Raw genomic sequence first — 20064 nt, forward strand, 5'->3', positions numbered from 1 at the left:
CTGTACCTGGCAGGTAGATACACACATGGTGATGCCGCAAACCAAATATATAATTACCAAACGTATCCAATCCCTTTAAGGAAGCACTAGGTAGCAACTTGCAGTCACGTTAATTTTGAGTTAGATTTGAATAATGTCTGGTAAAATATTGTACAATGGCTTGCTTAGTCACAAGTTACCGCTTAAATTTGAGTCCACTGTTCTAGACATTTTTCAAATCTAAACTCGCAATTGAGTTATTCATATTGTTCATCCAATGGAGGAATTTTTCTTTTGTGGTTGTGGTGTTTTTGTTGGTTGTATGGTGGAACAGAGAGCTGTAAATGTACATTTTTTTTGTATGACTAGGATTTATTTGTTGCAAGTCTGTCAACAATTTCTCCTGCACATAGCTATGGAGTGCACTGCTTTTTGTGATGTTATATTTTGATTTGCGTAAAGCTGTAATGGTATTAGTGTTGTAATGGTTTGGCTTCTTTTTGGGGGGCTCACCTCTGCAAGAGGCAATTCAAATCTTATGTTTTAGCAGTGGGTACCGCAACGACTTAATAGATGTTAAATTTGCATCGGGATTAAGAAAATAATATTGGTTTTACCCTTGCACCCATGTACAATGTACTAAATAGTACAACTAGTACTGTATACTCGGTACTTTCCCAATTCTGTCAAAGTCTAGTTCAGTTATAGGAATACGTTGCCTTGGATTGGTCGAGTTGGCCTTTGAAAGGCGTTTGTTACGGTTTGCTATAAAATACATATGGTTAGAAAGATGTTTTAAAGGTGGAATTCAGTGATACACACAAATTTGCCTCGAAATTGCGTGGTTTAATTTTACTTTGCGAACTAACACGGTCGACCATTTATGGTCGACCGTGTTAGTTGACGAGGTAAAAGGAAAACCACGCAATTTTGAGTGATACTTGTGTGGATCGTTATATTCTACTTTTAAAATATCTTTCTAATCATATACATTTTATAACAAACGGTTACAAACGCTTTTCAAAGACCAACTCGTCCGATCCAAGGAAATGTGTTCCTTTAATACAATGGCACAATCAGCCTTTAAACTAAGGGTTGAGCTGAAAGCCAGCTACAGTTTCCTAAATTGGTGTTCAAATAAGGGCTTGTGTTTTCTTTAAAGTTCCACCATGTGTTTTTAGTGTCTGCTGACCTTTTCTCACCTGTGATTTTAGAAATGTTTGCCAACTGATAAAAAAAAATCTGAGCAAATGGCAAAAGTCGGACAAAGTTCACTGTAACAGCTGATCAACAGTATTCTGTGTACTCAAGAGGTAGCAGAAACTGCTGAAGCTGCCCCATGGGTAAAGGATATGTGTGTTTGTGATAGCGGCAGTGTACACATAACGGGTAGACTTTCCATTATTGGTCAAAGCGCTAAATGCCATGTCAGTATGTTTGGCTTTTATTGAAAATTAACCTGTAAACAAGGGCGTTGCTGTTTCTTAATCAGGCAGGCACCGGGGGTTGAACCCCTTCCTCTTTTTATCAGATTAAGAGATTATTGTTTTTACTTAAGGCATAATTTTATTGTGCTGCATGCTCAATCGAGAGTACTCCTTGTTCTTAGTTGCTAAGCAAAAATCAGTGTGGTAAATACCACAAGTCATAATAACAACAATTTGTAGGACAGACCGGCTCTTTTCAGAGTCAACACTCCCACAAAAGAGATTTACACATAGATGTACCCGCATGTTTACTATTTGTTTATAGTTTCTTCCTATTTATTCACCAAATGCAAAGCTTCAAACAATCCTTAAAGGAACATTACAGAATTGGTTTTGGTAACAAAACAGTTGCTGGCAGTGAAAGCACTTTATGTAATCCACCATATACATAAACTGACAAACCTGTAGAGGTTTGAGATCGATCGGCCATCTTGGTCACGAGAAAATAGTGAAAAACCGATTGCATATTTTGCATGACATTGATGCAAACAAAAAAATGAATAAAACGCTCACTAAGCGAAAAACTCAAGACGAAAGGTAAATTAGTTACTTCTCATCAAATATGGCATTTCAGGCAGAAATATTTAAAGGGATGTTTTCTACTATCATCATCATTAGACTGTGTAAGTTTGATGTTAATCTGTGATCTTCACGACTTTATGTTCTTACCAATTCTGTAACATTCCTTTAATATATTATGCATTGAACTAATTCACTTGCGCCCATTTTCGTAAAGCCTGTGAACACAAATAAAACTTGCTTAGCAAGAAATAGATTATCAGCCAAAAACCCATTAAGTTTACATTGTTGTGACTTCTGCTCAGCAAGGTTTAGAACAGATCAGCAAACGACATACACAAAGATGTTGAAGTACATGACATGTTAGATCAGTTGACTTTATGCTAAGCATGGTTGTTCTTAACTTAGGCAAACTTCTCTGCTTAGCCAGCTCTCTCATTCTGCCTGTTGCCTGTGGACAATATGCACTTGTTCAACATGCAGCTTTGATTATCACTGTACTTGGTTGTTGATTGAATTGGATTTTAAGCTACCTTATCCATCTTTTAATGCTAGTTAATTAAATCTTGCGTCGTTAGGAATCAGCAATAAAGCGTCTTTGGCCCTTTGCCCAATTTCACAAAAGCTTGGTTAGTAAGCTTCAGAAAATTCTGTGTAGTCAACTGCTTCTTAAAATTGATCCCTTGTCAATAAACTTGAACTTGGGAACCATCCAGAAAGACCACTGATATGACATAGCATATTGCCTGGTAACCTTTTTTTAAAGTAGTCTTCCGGGCGAATCCTTTGCTTTTCTTGAAGGAAGGTTTGTAGCCCAGGTTTTAAACACTGAGGCATTGTTATTAAATGTGAGCAATCAAAGCTAATTTTGTTGCATGGAGTGACATTCACCCACTCCATAGGAAAACCTTCCCTTTTTTGTCATGCCTGAAACAGAAATTTAAAGACACTGGACACCATTGGTAATTGTTCAAGACCAGTCTTCTCACTTGGTGTATCTCAACATATGCATAAAATAACAAACCTGTGAAAGTTTGAGCTCAATCGGTCACCGAAGTTGTGAGATAATAATGAAAGAAAAAACACACTTGTCACACGAAGTTGTGTGCTTTCAGATGCTTGATTTCGAGACCTCAAGTTCTAAATCTGAGGTCTTGAAATCAAATTCGTGGAAAATTACTTCTTTCTCGAAAACCTCCACTTCAGAGGGAGCCGTTTCTCACAATGTTTTATACTACCAACCTCTCCCCATTACTCGTTACCAAGTAAGTTTTTATGACAATAATTATTTTGAGTAATTACCAATAGTGTCCACTGCTTTAAAATGGTTAGGTTGAAAATTTGTATTTAGTAGCCTGTTGGGAATTTGTTTAACAAGTGGTTTTCATTAGATACTGCGGTTTGTTTTTGATAGTATGTGGCGCACATCGCTCGACGCACATTGTGCAGCAGGCTTGTGTAAATGGTGCAGTAGGCTACATTGTAGGAGTGAGCCTATTGCTACATGTATGACGGAGAACGATGTAAACAAAGTTTCTCCCAGCTACATTCTATTTTTAAGGTCATTATGGACGAGGCTATAAACCAATGATCACTTGAAGATTTAAAGGATTACGATTGACCGGGGGGGCAGTTAATCCAGGAGAAATCCTGGGTATTTTGATCGACCTTAATGGATGGAAAAAAATTAAATACCCCTCTCTCAGCACCCGGATGGGTTTCAAATTTATATTTCATTTGGAAGGAGGGGGGGGGGGGGGGTGAGGATCTTTCACCTAATTTCCTTAGGGGGAGTGGTAAGATAGAAGTTTGTGGTCAAAAGTTATCACAAGGGGATTTAAGGATAAGTCATTGCCTAATTGTTGGTGGTGCTTTGCTACGTAATGGTGCCAGGAAAAACTGTAGGAGATTGATTTTGTAAATAGGGTACTGAGTGAAATGAAGATTGAGTTACTGTGCGATTGTAGATATGGCCTAAATCCCGCCGCCCGGGTGATTTGCCTGTGGATTGTTTTCTCCACAGAACTGGGGGAGGTACTGAGTACAGAGTGCTTAATACTCATCGGTGTAAGGGTTTAAAAACTCATTATCATCCATCGATTCTCTTTAGCACATGTAGCTTAGCAAGGTACCCGTTAAAACATGTGTGAGTGACATGACATTTTTAGCAGGTGACCTGTTCGTGCTGACCTGGATTTCTCAGATGCCTTGCAGATAATTCCACTTTTTGAAATGTTTTCATAAGAGATAACAAAAGTACTGCGTTGATGGAGAAAGTCCAGAGTAATTGAATTAGGGTGGGGGTGTGTGAGAATATGTCAAACTCGTAACATAGGTCAAAACTGTGACAGGCAAAATTTACTTAATCTGGACGATACGATTTGTTAATTTCACAGGCACCATGATGTTGGATGAGGGAGATTATAGTGTATTAAGTCAAACTGACATTATTTTGTGCGACTCTTTATAGATAGTTGATTGAGATTAATTCAAGTGGGTGCCATTTTGAAAAGTTTAAAGTGCAGCGCTTAAATCTACAAATTATAGAAGAAAAAGCAAATGGATATTCGGTGAAAAAAGAATATTGCTGAGAAGAGTTTAAAATTTTGGCATATTTTTCATCTGTAAATAAAATAGGGGGGGGGGTGTGTGGGATCGAATTTACACAGAGCCAGGGTCAACTAGTATCTATAACACCCCTTACTCAGGCACCCATCAGCTTAAAAAAAGCCTCACCCTCCCCACAGCCCCTACTCTCATCTCCTACCACCTACCCACCCCCTACTGTCCACCATCGCCTACTGCCCTGACCCTCCACCTTTGGCTCCTGTCTTCCTCTACTGCCCCTACCCCCCCAGCTAGCTCCTGTCCTTCCCCACCCCACCACAACCCCCATACCAGTAACTATCTCAGCCTAATCCTACATCCATGCTCGGTGCAACTGACATTATCCACACCCCCTTATCAGTGTCAGCTTGTAATTTTGTTCAGTGGTCTGCACAGTGTACTACCATTTCTCTACGGTGTTCTGGTGTATAAAGACTTCAAAAGGGGATTTTCAAGTTTACACCCTCCCCTTACTCTGGTATTCTACTCTCATCCCAAGTTATCTCAGTGCACTGATGTTGGCATTGATGGGCAATGCCTCACCAGGGTTTGCATGTTTAACAATTACATCAAGCAATTATAATATTTCTTGCACAGTGTCAGTGTCACAGGGAGGGGGCTTGTAATTGGACAGGTATAGATTAGGTAATCCCAAAGGTTCATGTTGACCTTAATTCACCTCCCCCTGTCCCTTCTTCTATCATCGCCCTACATGCTCTAGGCTGTTACTTTTTCCACTGAAACAGTTGACAGTGATTGAAAAACTTTTCCCTGGGTTTGCATGTGAAGCATAGTGTAAGTATTGAGAGTTACTGTTGAGTATAGCGCCAGAGATTAGATAATCCACTACAGTTCATGTTGTCTTTAATATCTTCAGTCACCTCTTCCTTGTCCCTCACCCTATCCAGTTATCTTTGTCTGGCAATTATCTGTGTCCACTGTAACAATAATGACAGTGATTGAAAACTTTTACCAGGGTTTGCATGTGATGGTTTCTTTTTTTAAGCCAAGGAGCATAGTTTCAAAGTCCCTGTTGGGTATAGACACAGAGATTAGGTAATCCAATAAGATTCATGTTGACCATAATATTGTCAGACACATCTTCCGTCCCCTTCATCGCAGTTAACTTTGTTTAATGTATCAATAATGACAGTGATGGAAGACTTTAGTCAGGGTTTGCATGTGATGTTATTTTGTTTGTTTAAGCCAGAGCATAGTTTTAGTGTCATTGTTGGGTATAGACACAGAGATTGGATAATCCAATAAAATTCATGTTGACCTTAATTTCTTCAGTCATCTGTTCTGTCTGGTCTACCCTCACCCTATGCAGTTATCTTTGTCCAGTGTAAGAATGTTGACAGTGATGGAAGACTTTTGTCAGGGTTTGCATGTGATTTTTTCTTTTAAAGGCAGTGGACACTATTGGTAATTACTCAAAATAATTATTAGCATAACGAGTAATGGGGATAAAACATTGTGAGAAACGGCTCCCTCTGAAGTATCGTAGTTATCGAGAAAGAAGTGATTTTCCACAAATTTGATTTTGAGACCTCAGATTTAGAATTTGAGTTCTCGAAATCAAGCATCTGAAAGAACACAACTTCTTGTGACAAGGGTGTTTTTTATTATCTCGCAACTTCAACGACCAATTGAGCTCAAATTTTCACAGGTTTGTTATTTTATGCATATGTTGAGATACAGCAAGTGAGCAGACTGGTCTTTGACAATTACCAATAGTGTCCACTGCCTTTAAAGGATTTTGATATCTTTTGTAGATCAAGTTTTTGGCCATGACATGAATCCCTACTCACTGTGAACGATGATGTATGTAATACATGTATAATTTACCTGTAGAAGTTTCAGTTTGATGAAGATTACAGTGCAATGTTTTCAGGAAAGTTGCGGAAATCCCTTGTACATGTTCAATTATTTTTTGCTCACTGTGATTTAAAATTGGTCCATATATTTTGTCAAATGTGTACAGTGGCTTTTAAGTTGGTTTATTTATTTGTCTTTGTTAATATTGTGTAGCAAGGTTGCACCTTCTTATTGTGTTGTTGTAGGTTTGTTGTATACATACACACTGCGTACGCATTGCAATGCATTGGTATCCCCTTGTAAGATTGACATTATTTAGTTACAGAATATTATTTTCCAAACTGTTAACAAGGGCCAAACGTCATTAAATAAATGTGAGCAAAACAATGTTAAAAATGATTAACAAATTATGGTTCCTGCCAAAGTATCATAGTGTTAAGCTTTTTGGGAACAGGCAGACAGGTATGCCACTCATAAGATATTTACTAAGCATTTGTTTTCTGCTTAACAGCCTTATGAAATTTGGCCAAGGTCATATCCACCTTAAAAACTTTAAAACATACAAAAAGCTCAGACCTACATGGCGCGCAATACTGAGCAAGTGCGTGCACGCTCAGAGCCGCAAAAAAGGATATGACTACTGCAGCCAGCATCTCAAAAGTCTCCCATTGGTTTAGCGTGTTTTTGTGCGGCCATTTTGTAAGTTGAAAAAAAAACAGCATTGCGTAGCGTTCAATAAACACAAACTCAAATGTGTGTTTCATATTCAACGGCGTACAGAATGGCGCGCGGGTGTCTCCTTGCGGTCCCGTCGTGTTTGTGCAAAAAGCATCACCAGTGCGCCCTCTAGTTCTTATATATAACTCTATGACTAAAACACAGTCTATATGTGACTTTTTATGACATTTATTTTTCCCCTGGTGCAAACGAAATATACACTTATTGTCTGAATAGTATTTTTAATTGTTTCTCTTTCTGTTTAACTCGCTCCGCCATTCCAGCCTAGGGGAGAGCAATTTGGAAGTAGCCGCGTAAGTAAAATCTTATTGGCTAAATGGGCTGCTTGATGCGTACATGTAGCTAAAGGGAGTTTAATATTCCCTACTTTTTGAGTGTGAAGTTTTCCTTTTCCTTTCGTTATTTTAAATTCCCTTACCTATTGGTTTCTCTTTGATTGAAGGGTTTTCTACTCTCGGGTTTACCATGAGAATTTCCTAAATGAACATTGAATGTTGTTTTTACCGTTCCAAATACCCTTGTTCATCCTGTTTGGTGTTTACACCCCCTCCCCCCCCCCCCCATGCACAATGGTACAGGCTAGGTTTTAAACCCCTCACCCAACCCTTTTAGGTTTAAACTAAAGCAGTTGTTCTTTTCATAGGAGCTATTGATAGCAACCTATGTTTTTTTGTTGCATGTTGTGTTTTAAAAAGTTTCCTCTAATCATTTTTGTCAGCATGGTTTTGGAAATGTAGTTGTTGGTAGTTTCCCCAAGTGTTATACCTTGGTTCTGCTGACTAGAAGAATTTTTTATTCTATACACTTGCTCTTGTTTTCTTTAAACAGAACTTTTTAAATGTTTGTCTTGGTGTAAATTTTGTTTTAAAACAAAAACCTGCCCAAATCATGTACATTTTGTTTTGCTGTATATTTTGTTTAAAGTAACCCTCCACATCACTGTTTTTTTTTTCCATCCATCTTTAAATTTCATTTTTACTTTTTAAAAGTATGATCATCAAAGCGATGTTTTCCTAAGTGTGGTGGTTAGAACCTTTTCAAGTGCCCAAGGTTTAGAGGGCACAATTATATTTGCTTGTTTAAAGTCTGACCAAGTTTCGCTGTTGTTTGTTTGTGGGTTTTGCTTTGGGTTTATTTTTGGGGTACTTGCATCCTGAATGGTTGTGGTTTCCATTTTATCACCGCTTGAAAGCTTATGCACTTTCACAGTTATATGCACCATCTAGTTAAAGAACGCACTCTCCTGCCTTCAACTCAGCATTAGAACATCATGCGCAGGTGCGTGGCAGTTCGAGCGCTGAGTTGCATGTTCGAAAATAACATCCTTTTTAACACTGAATTACTAGGATCATTAAACCTAATTTATGAGTAGTTAATCTGCCCTGGCAGTCAGCACCACTGGTTTGTGCATGATTCAATTAAGTCCACTTTTTTGAAAAGGATTTACATGGAGATAACAGGTGTTAGTTGTCAGATGAAAAGTATGTTTTATTCTAGGTTTTTTTTTTTTTTTTTTTAAAGGGGCATTCCGGTGTAGCGAAGAAGATAATAAAATAAATAATAATAAGACTTGTAACGCGCACGTATCCACCCTGCTGGGTGTTCAAGGCGCAGAATATTATCACAGGCATGTTACTCGGTTGGGATTCGAACCCAGGACCCTTGCAATTCTATAGTAGTGTCTTACCAACTAGACTACCGAGACTGCCCAGATGGTGGATATAACCATGAAGGTGCTTATTCAGAAATTCATCTCAAGTAACGATAATAAATAATTAAGTTGATCACATCTACCAGAGTTATAAGAGAGTGGTACATAATTTTGTTGACAGGTCGTGGGTGCGTGGAGCCTTGGTCTTACTCTGTCTCCTGGGTATCACCTGGGCGTTTGGTCTCCTCTACGTTACCGAGAGCCTGCTCGCCTTCGCTTACATCTTCACCATCGCTAACGCATTCCAGGGAGTCTTCATCTTTGTCTTCCACTGCTTCATGAACGAGAAGGTGAGGTTTAGAAGAATCAGAATAATGATTATGGCTTCTTGTAGAGTGTAGGCCTGGGCAATAGTGAAATTTACTACTTGACAAGTTGTGCTTCAAATAGTCGTGACTTCAAATAGTCGTCAAATAGTCGTGACTTAGACACTACTAGTCGTCACGACCAATTTTGATTGTCAAGATGCATTGCAGCATAATATTTGCTGCAGTCGCATAAGTAAAATTAGTGCTAAAAGGATTGAGAGATTGTGTCACTGATGTCTGATTTTGTTTCATATCAGTTATATTGTCGTGCGTAGTCATGAGCGACACAATTGGTTCACCAAACAGGTAGTCGCGACTATTTATGTAGTTGTTGCAACTAGTCTTTTAGTACTCGTGGCGACACAATTAACAGAGTAGTTGTAAAACGGTTCTCTCAACTGGACGAAGCAGTCAATAGTTGGGACTATGACACCAGTTGCACTAGTTACCCAGGCTTAATAGAGCGATATCCCCACTCAGTGACGATGTGTGTGAAATTGGGTTTATGCTGTAAGTTTGTAAATTAATTCAAATCCTCTCATTTTTAAGAAATGTTTTTTTTCTGGCCTTGCATTACAGGTAATAAAGGAGTACCGACGTTACATACGTAACAGCACATGGATGCCTGACTGCATACGTGATCGGTATGGAGCAACGTTCTTCACTGGTTCCAACCAACATCGGTCAAGTTCTTCATCAGGGGTTAGTACACACAGTATTAGGCCTAGGCAACTCATTTTTAATTCCCAATCATTTTTGGAGCATAATGTTTGCTGCAGGTGCAATAGTAAAATTCACGCTGAAAGAATTGAAGGATTGTTTGTATACTGAAATCTGATCGTGTTTCATAAGTAAATTATGTTGTCGTGAATAGTCTTAAGCGACACAATTGGTTCACCAAACAGGTAGTCGGGTTTTTTGGTAGTAGTTACGACTATTTTTTTTTGTAGTCGTGGCGGCACTATTTACCAAGTTGTTAACGTAGCAGGTATGGTCATTTGTGGCAGCCTGTGGTACCAGTGTACGTGTATATGAGAGTTTTGTTTATTTCTTTATTAATGTATACCAAATTCAAAGCTGACAATCTTGTTTTTGTTCTCGTGTTAGAAACGGCGAATCTGGAGTAATGAGGAGAAGAGGTTGAGTAACACCACAGGCTCCTGCAGCGTGGATCAGGGTAACCGTAAACTCTCCACCTCATCGAATGGTAGAAACTCAGGTCAGTTGAGTCATGTACATGTAGAAATAGCTGTCTTGGTCTACAAATGTTGACGTCACAAATTCACAATGAATAATTCACATCAGTTGAAATGTGCTCAACTCCTGCAAAACATTCCCAGTGAAAACAGCCCTGTGATGTCACAACACGAAGGTATTGCATTTGCATTCTCAGGAAGTATGAACCTGGCTTCAGGGGTGGTCCAATCTTGGTTTAATTCATCCCCTGGAATTCTGACCAGGAATATTTCTCCTGAAGACCAGCAGAGTATACTGATCGAAACGTTGTGACCGTGTTGGCTCTTTTCAGAGAGCCATAACTCCTCCCCTAAAAAGTTTTACTAGTGATAGCAACTTCCTATAACCGTAGGCCAAACAAAAAAAACATGTTAAAAAAGGCAGGAGGGCCTTTTTTCTCTCAAAACAAATGGCCGCCCGATTTAATGACAATCGGCAGGGCTATTAAAGAAAATATATTTTTAGTCATCTGAGATCAGTAAAATGTAGCCTTTTTTCCTGTTGTATTCGATAGGTCAGAGCATCAATTTATTCTTTGCTTAACTGCACTTGGTATTACTGCTGCAAGGGATGGCTGTAGTTGTAGACAAACTACTGCTCTGCTGACTGTGTTTCCTTTGCTTAGAGTAGTAGCAATGACCTGTTGGGTGGAGGGGTGTGTGGGGAAGATCCAGGATGACTGAATAGAGTTGTACCCTTTATTAGGCAATGACACTTGGGTGACGACCCTTCATTCGACCTTTTCACACTATATCTTTTATCCCCGAGTAATATAGTCCAGGGGAGACCTCCCCCCCTTTTTTTAAATCCAGGGTTACCCCGGCGCATTTTCACAATGTCTCCGCCTAAGTGCCTATTGCATGTCTCAAGAATACCCCAGTGTTTTACCACTTACCCCTACTCCAGAGCAGTGGTGGCTATTCCCCGGTGTTTACCAATTTCCCAGGTAGACCAGGGGTAAAGTGACCCAAGTGTGAAAGGGCTGGCCGTTATTTCCCGGGGTTGCCCCAGGGGAATAGAGTAGTGTGAAAAGAGCTCCCTCTGTCGTCTTCCTCCCTCTGCTTTCTAGATCAGCAAGTTGTACCCACTGTTTCCACCAAACCCCATGGCCTAATTGTGTTAACCAGCAAAACCAAAACCCAGAAACTACAAACAAATATTTGGTCTGCCAATTACACAATGGGGTTTAGATTGAAATCTGTGTGAAGGAAAATGGCAAACAAAACATAACAACTGAGTATAGATGTTCTTCGCAAAGCAAAATTCCACCTATGGTGGGGGGAGACAAGTTAAAATAATCAAAATTGGCTTTGATTTATTGATCTTTTACTCACTACTCATTTTACTCACTAATTCGGGTTGTGAATCATTTTACTCACTTATTCGGGTTGTGAATCCAACAATTTTCAGAAAAGCGAACTTGATTACTGTTCTAGCTCAGAACCCAATGAAGGGAAGTCAAGGAAGTGAGTTTCAGTTTGACATGTTGGAGGAAAATCCCAAAGAATTATTGTAGGGAAAGACCATGCAATCACATATAGGGACTAAAAGCCAAACCCGCAGTGTCCTCAGGGGGGGAATCAAACAGGGCAAAAACCTGATTGCCCAAATCCCCCGCCCCCCTCTACCCAAACTCTGCCAAAGTTTTTTGTTGACACTTCCTGACGTCTCTGATGTTTACCCGTCCTGCCTTCCTCTGCACCTTACCCTTCCTTCCAACTTCCCTCTATGTCTGCTCCATCAGGTTCATGTATCAGACCCAGTGCTGTGCAGTACGCATCGTCCGTCTAGCGCCCTCTTGTGAGGAACCAACATCAATCGAGAAGTAATATATACAAAACAAACACACAATGATCTCAATCTCTTCTCTAACGTTCAGCAACTAAAACAAACATTCCAAGCAGTTTCTTCTTTTAATGCATTTGCATGATCACTTTATCAGTTCACCGAGACCCAGGTTCTTTCCTTGAGATGAACTTTCACCCTTTTTTTAACCTTTGACCTTGTGGAGCAGGCTACCCCGGGCTGGAGATACATTGTGGGATTAATGGCTGCTGCATGCGTCACTGAATTGTTCCTGCTTGGTTTTGAAGAACAAAAACTGAAAGTTGTTGGCACTTTATAGTTTGGCTTCCAGGATGTTTTAGTTTTGTTACATCTCCTGTTTTAGTTTTTTGTTTTTTGTTTTCAACTGTTCTGGTGATAGGTTGACTTTGAAATCAACTTTCTTCCTTTCAAGTATCTGCTTGTCTCGTTGAGATTTAATGTTTTTTTCCAGTGCAGATAACAACAAATGTTTGTTTCTAAAGCGCAAGCAAAGAACACCATTTTGGTTGTTGTACCGAGCTGTGCATGTTTTTAACTGCTTCTCTAACGCATTTTTCCTCAGACAAGTTTCTACCTTCTTCTTGCACTTAATCCATATTATAGAGTTATCTCCGTTTGCCAGTCATACTTCTGATCAAACCAACCCTTGCTCTTAGTTTCCAGGCTAGTTGTTGAGCTGCACAAAACAGTTCAATTTACTCCTATGTATTAACTGCTTCATAACTAATCCCCAAATCGTTCAAGTGACAATTTCAAATGGAAGTCTTATTCCATGAAGTTCCAAATGCAACAAAATGTAAATTGCTGTCGCAAGCCGGCTCTGGCACAGAGGCTCTGCTCAAAATTAGACTTTCAAAGGTTTCAATTTTGAAGTGTTTCAGCATGACACTTTTTTGCTAAGAAACACACGATTTTGGGACCAGCCAAAAACTTGGTTAAAAATCTTGGCTGATAGCCTGTTTCTTAGCGAAGTGAATTCTATTTCAAGTGAACGTGAGAATGACCCCCCCCCCCAGCACTCCATGGTCTCAAAACTAAGGAGAATGGGGGTAAAAGCTTCATGAAACTTTAGCCAAGTTGTCTTTTCATCGCTAAGTTTAACCGTTTGTACTAAATTTGTACACATTTTGTAAGTTAGATTTGTACTAACATTTCTCAAACTTTGTTGAATACTGTTGGACTCCTTTCAAGTACCACTTTGGTCAGTCTAGTTCCTTAAAGACACTGGACACTTTTGGTAATTGTCAAAGACCAGTCTTCTTAGTGTATCTCAACATAAATAACAAACCTGTGAAAATTTGAGCTCAATCGGTCGTCGAAGTTGCGAGATAATAATGAAAGAATTAACACCCTTGTCCCAAGGAGTTGTGTGCTTTCAGATGCTTGATTTCGAAATCTGAGGTCTCAAAATAAAAAATGTTGAAAATTACTTCTCTTCGGAAACTACACTGTACGTCACTTCAGAGGGAGCCATTTCTCACAATGTTTTATACTATCAACCTCTCCCCATTACTCGTTACCAAGGTTTTATGCTAATAATTATTTTGAGTAACTACCAATAGTGTCCACTGCCTTTAACCCTACCAAATCCTCTAAAAAATTTTACTGAAGGCCTTTTATTCTTCTCAAAACTACTCAAGCATGATTTGCAGAAAATGTTTATTGGCCCCTTGCATACTCTCAGAAAGCGCCATTCCTGGGGCCCAAAGGAGGCAGATCATTGGACGATATCTATTATTTTATTTTTTTATTTTATTTTATATATATTTTTCCTCTGAAGAAGGTCCGGATTGGATCGAAAGCTAAGGCCATCTACCCTATTCATTTTATTTTTATATATATATATAAATGTGCACCTGAAAGCAGCATTCCTAGTGGTGTTCTGAGTCGACCCCTTACACAAAGCAGAAGAATACACCTCCCAGGGTTCTTATCACATCTGATTTAGCTGGTGGCACCAAAGTCATGAAACTACAGTTAGCTTATTGAAATTCTAACCGAGCAAGTGTTATTGAAATTGTGCAAGCATTATTAAAATTGTGCATGGTCAAATCCAAGGCACCATGGTCGCACTGACTGCATGTACATGTATGATCCATCGGAGGCACCTTGTATCATGCTCAGTTTTACTCAATAGTTGGTACCAGTCAGTGGTTCTTTGGTCATTTTTATGGCACTTCACGAAGGAAGCACCTCCCCACTAGCCCCTGGGGCATCACAGGCCTTTTTCAGAAACCTGGGAGACATGGGGTTGATGTACAAGTTCAAAGAGCTGTGTTCTACAAAAGCTTAATATTTTCAAGAAAAATATATTTATGTTAGGCATAAGGCAGTTAGCATCAAAGCCATCCCATTGGAGTATTTCAGGCCTGGTACTTCGTTCTTATATAAGGGCAAGGCGATTTACCTTTAGAAAACATCATCTCTACGAGATACACGTATATGAACAAACTTTATTGGAACTTTTAAAAAGTCAATGACAGGGGGCATGAAGATAGTTACTTCCATTTTCTCTGTAAAGTATCAAGCCTGATATTTCTTTTGTCAACAAGGCAGCACTTTGAAATTTGGTGTCGGTGATCCAATGTTTGGTTTCTAACATGTCATGTTTTAACTGTTTTGTTTGTATTATAGGAGAGTACGTACCAGTAAAGTGCAACCCAGCAAACAAAGGGGTCAACCCTCGCCTGTCCGATGAAGGTATCGGCCTAGAGATGGAGGATGCACACATGGAGATGGCCCAGGTAGCAGCCAATAGCTCTGACAGCCAGCAGAGCACCCCAACTCCCATCCCAAGACGGACCCACAGTTTCAGCGATTCGCCAGCGAGTCCCAACGAGATCCGACCACTACTCCAGTCACCGACCGAGCCCCCAGTATATAAGCAACCCCCACCACCACCATCAAAGCAACAACAGCAACAAAAAAGTGGGAATTTCCGCAGCCTGCCGGACTTGCTTAATGCGGAATCTGACGACGGTGGACAACACCCCACTGTGACCAAGAAAAGCAGCTTGCCTGATCTTCCAAGATCCCCTAAAGTTCCTAAGAAAAAAGTAGCGAGGATGAATAGCGACTCCAAGAAGGTCGGCCAGTGGTCACCTCTCGAGGAATACAGACCCAACGATGAGGATGCTGCAGACAGTAACTCCGGGGTGGAGTTTCTTGGCATCTCAAATTTGTCCCCCAGAAGAGAAACACTTATATAAGAAGCCTTGAATAGCTGCATGAAAAAATCCTTCCAATCGTCAGAAATTGCAGATGGGTCTAATGTAGAGAAGTAATGAGTAGTCTCCACTCGTATGCCTTGTGGTAGCAGTTAAAGTCATGTCATTCATCAGGGCAAAAGATGATCAGTATAGAATGCTGGTGAAAGAGACTCCTCCTACTTCTCTTCATTACCTGCTGGTATAAGAGACTACACCTCAAGGGTCAACAGGGGTCAAAGGTGACTATACATGTACCTTTTAATAGGTACAGATCCTGTTGATGCAAAGAACTGTCTTTGTTTGTGCAAGACGCTAGTCCCAGCCTTAACGACTTCAGCTCTATATGGACACTACACATGTACGCTTTGGAGACAACTAGTGTTGCATGGACTTCCATATAACTTTGATATTGTACATGTACATTTATATGAAATAAGTCTGTTCTCATGCATATTCATGAGTTCAACTTCAGAGGTCAGGGAAGGCTGATTGGTCGATGAGTACTACATGTATATTCAGTTTATGTAAATAGATTGTGTTTGTGTGATTCTGTAAGTGTCATCTTCTTTGTATAATACTTCTTTTTGGTGTCTCTGTTTTCCGCACGGAAAGTGCAAATAATTATGTAAATGAAGATGTGTTTGCTGTGACAAAAAAGAAATCAAATATTGTATTCAGTACAAAGTTCTACTAGTTGAGATTTGTAAATATTACCAACTGTAAATAGGCTGCAATCCCTCGACAATTTGAGTGCAAGTTCCTTTGATTTCAATGAAATCCCCCCCCCCCTCCCCACAGCTGGTTGTAAGCAGTTGCATAAAGGGAAACAAATTGTGTGTTTTTTCCCCGCTTTTTTTCCCCTGATCTGGCAAACTTATATTGGCCCCCAGAAAAGGATGGTATCAAAAATGTTATCTTTTTTTTAGACTTGATATCAATTATTTCGTTAAATTTCAGGACAAATTATTGCCAGGGTACCTTTTTTGTTTTCAAACTGTCACAGATTGCATGTAAATCTACTGTTCTTGATATGAAATCAAATGAAATGTACATACCCCTTGCAATTGATAACTCGTAAGAAATTCCTCTGAGGACATTTGTCAACCTTTTTTCTATTTTTCGTTTAGAGCATTGAACAATTGAAAAGCAATCAGAAATATTTGATCTAAAATTTTGAATTTATTTAAAAAAAGATTGCGAGCAGAAAAAGGAATGAAATACTTGTAGACCATTCCCAGTGTGTGTTAATAGAATGAAATCTTTTGTACGTGTCAAGGCAATGTATATTTTGTAAATGAGCTGGTCTTATAATGCAAAAAGTGAGTGAACGCCGACAAGAATTTGCTATAAATAAATGGAGGCCATATGCAGCGGCAGCTAGGCCTAAACTAGATGTGTATATTGGTTATTGTACATGTAGATGATCGCACAAAAAAAGGTTGTAGATTTTACGAAGAAGAAAAAAAAAATGCTGAGAAATTTATAGGGACTGTAGAAATATGTAATTTTTGTAGATAATTTAGTTTGTGAAACATATATAAAGTTCTGCATGGTGTTTGTTAAATAATGCACATTTCGAAGAAATTTAAGGTGTTTTGCTGATTTCAAAAGAAGTTTATTTGTTGGTAGAATATTTGCGCCTGCCAATGTGTAATGGTTTACTTGTACGCAGTGAAAATAAGTGGGAAGCCTTTGTCTTGCTGTCATTGCACAGTAAATTGCATGCTTTTAGAAACGTATGCTGTTGTGTGATGAAAACGTTTATTGGTGCTAACCGAGAGTAAAATTATGTGATTTTATTTGGAGAAAAACAAAAAATGTAAGAAAAATAGGCCTTGAAAGTAATCTGCTTAGCAGATCTGTGACACTACATGTTTACAAAAGAGCCTGGACTTTCCTGCGGGCACAATGTTTCTCAACCCTATAGAACAAATCATCAAATCTGACATTTCTTTGATGATTTTTTACGAACTTTTTGATATGAAGGGAATTTACATCTCAGAATTAGTTCAGCTGTTACTTTTTTTATGGATCTTAAAGTTATGTGGAAGTTATACATCAAGAGTAAAATTCCCCATATAACCAGTACAGAATCTTGCCCGCCAGAAAAAGGCCCAGGAATGTACAAGAAGTTACTTGTTTACTTTTCTGTTTATAGAGTTGAAGGTACTTGTGTTACTATTAAAGGGAAGGTACACATTTGGTAATTACTCAGAACAAGTATTAACTTAAAAAATGACTTGGTAACGAGCATTGGAGAGCTGTTGATAGTATAAAACATTGTGGGAAACGACTCTCTCTGAAGTAATGTAGTTTTTGAGAAAGAGGTAATTTCCCACTCAAATAATAAAAGACTTTTAGCTAGAAGTCTTTTATTCCTATCTGAAAGCACACAAATTCGTCCAACAAGGGTGTTTTTTCTTTCATCATTTTCTCGCAACTTCGATGATCGATTGAGCCCAAATTTTCACAGGTTTGTTATTTTATGCTTATGATGGGATACACCAAGTGAGAAGACTGGTCTTTGACAATTACCAAACGTGTACAGTGCCTTTAAGGACACAGAAAGTGACCTAGCCCTTTCTGTCCCTTTAAAAAATTTAGTATTGTCAAGAAAAATTATGATGTGAAACCTTGATTTTGGCGATATGAACAATCTGGACAATCACCAGGTTTTATTGAGAAACAAGGGCTTGGATTAAATTGTTTCACCCTCTCCCCCTTGTCCCCATTTTATTAATGATAACAGAACCAAGTGTATGAATTATGTGTATTTGTAAAACTTAATCGCATTAATTTGTTATGACAACTGGACAATTTTGTTGTGATCATTATAAAGATTGTACTCAATAGATTCTCAAGTTAAGCAGTAAAAGCAATATGACACTAATCCAAAGATCTTATTCATGTAGATTTTCTTTTGCAAGGGTAAAATTTGATGTGTACACAAGCCTACTGTACGCATTTTCAGACAAAATTTTTCAGACAAAAATTTGACAAGGCCTTGTACACATTTTCATACAAAAATTGACAAGTACACAAGGCAAAAATTGACAAGTGCACAAGGCTATAGCCTTGTACACATTTTCATACAAAAATTGACAAGAACACAAGGCCATAGCCTTGTATACATTTTCAGACAAAAATTGCGCCATGTATACATTTTCAGACAAAAATTACAACTATACAGTACCAGCTAACTCTCATTCAACGTGTATTACAATCCTTGGATGGTTTCCGCTGTAAGAGTAGAGACCAGCTAACTCTTACTTAACATGTATTGCAGTCTTTGGCTGGTTTCCCGCTGTAAGACTAGGGACCAGCTAACTCTCATTCAATATGTATTGCAGTCTGTGGCTGGTTTCCCGCTGTAAGAGTAGAGACCAGCTAACCCTCATTCAACACGAGGCCTTTTACACATCTTCAGGCATAAATTTGACAAGTGCACAAATTTGATAAGTGTATGTACACAAGGCTCATAGCCTTGTACAAATTTCCTGCCAAAATTTGACGAATACACATGGCTAAAAACCAGACAGTAGTTGCCTGTTATAGTGACAGATAGATAACGGTATCAAATCTTCCAACAATATTTCTAGCAGCTTAATCACCATTATGTGGGATGATCCTACACCCCAAAGTACACATTTATTCACACATTCATTGTCTATTTACAAGCTTAAAAGCACTTCTTCTGTTTGACAAATAAATAAATAACTACCAATTCCCTTAGAATTCTGCTCTGATCATGAATTTGTATGAGGTAGAGTAGTTTCAAGGGCACCTTGTCTACCAGACACCTCGCCTACCACAAGCAAGTATCTCTACACAAAGTCAGTGAGTGTCCACAAAAAATTCAATAATGTTTGTACACATATTTACAACACTTAAATACTTCTTATACTATACACATTAAGGATTCTTAACACCAGTTCAAGGTACATACCAGTGCCCAATTTCTTACAGCTGCTTAAGCACAAAAGAGTAGCTCAGCGCAACAAGATTATGCGCACAAGAATAAGGTTACCAGTCACAATACATGTACAATGACAACATGTTCAATCTGTGACTGGCATTTTGCTTAATCTTTGCTCAACTGGAGATTTGTAAACATTTTTTCGGAAGGTATGCGATTGGTAATCACTCACAAAATCAATAGCAATACTTTTTTTGTGTTGGTAGCCTACAGCAGCTTTCAATAGTACAAAGCATGTTGAGAAACGGCTCATTTTGAAGTAATGTGGTCATGGTGGTTATATAAAAAGGTTGTTATGCCCCAAAAAGGTTGAATCTGAATAAGTTACTGCAGTAACCTTTCTCAGGTTATGTATTTCTATTATGGGAACCACATTTTTGAAATGAATTGTTCACATGTCAGTTTTATTGTATACCTCTATGGAACTAAAACAATCAAACATTGGAGGTATACTTTGCCTTAAAGGGAAGGTACACGTTTGGTTATTACTCAAAACAAATATTAACTTAAAAACTGACTTGGTAACAAGCATTGGAGAGCTGTTGATAGTATAAAACATTATGAGAAACGGCTCCCTCAGAAGTAGCAAAGATTTTGAAATAGAGGTAATTTTGACTAAAATAATAAAAGACTTCTAGCTAGAAGTCTT

At 38.7% G+C, this 20064-nt stretch overlaps 1 protein-coding gene across 5 annotated transcripts in view; it reads left to right on the forward strand.

Annotated features, from left to right (window-relative positions):
- Positions 1-17023, forward strand: part of LOC117297361 (adhesion G protein-coupled receptor L1-like) — a 59871-nt gene extending 42848 nt beyond the window's left edge. For 3 of the 5 annotated variants that reach the window (XM_033780346.1, XM_033780345.1, XM_033780347.1), the window contains 5 exons: positions 7412-7441; positions 8981-9149; positions 9747-9869; positions 10275-10386; positions 14865-17023. In XM_033780346.1, coding sequence (XP_033636237.1) covers positions 7412-7441; positions 8981-9149; positions 9747-9869; positions 10275-10386; positions 14865-15439 — 1009 coding nt within the window. In that variant the 3' untranslated portion in view covers positions 15440-17023. Of the gene's footprint in view, positions 1-7411; positions 7442-8980; positions 9150-9746; positions 9870-10274; positions 10387-12147; positions 12229-14864 lie in introns of all 5 variants that reach the window. The other 2 variants (XM_033780350.1, XM_033780348.1) reach the window with 2 other exon arrangements.
- Positions 17024-20064: the final 3041 nt, after the last annotated feature.

Source organism: Asterias rubens, chromosome 12 (assembly GCF_902459465.1).
Source record: "Asterias rubens chromosome 12, eAstRub1.3, whole genome shotgun sequence".
Taxonomy (NCBI): domain Eukaryota; kingdom Metazoa; phylum Echinodermata; class Asteroidea; order Forcipulatida; family Asteriidae; genus Asterias; species Asterias rubens.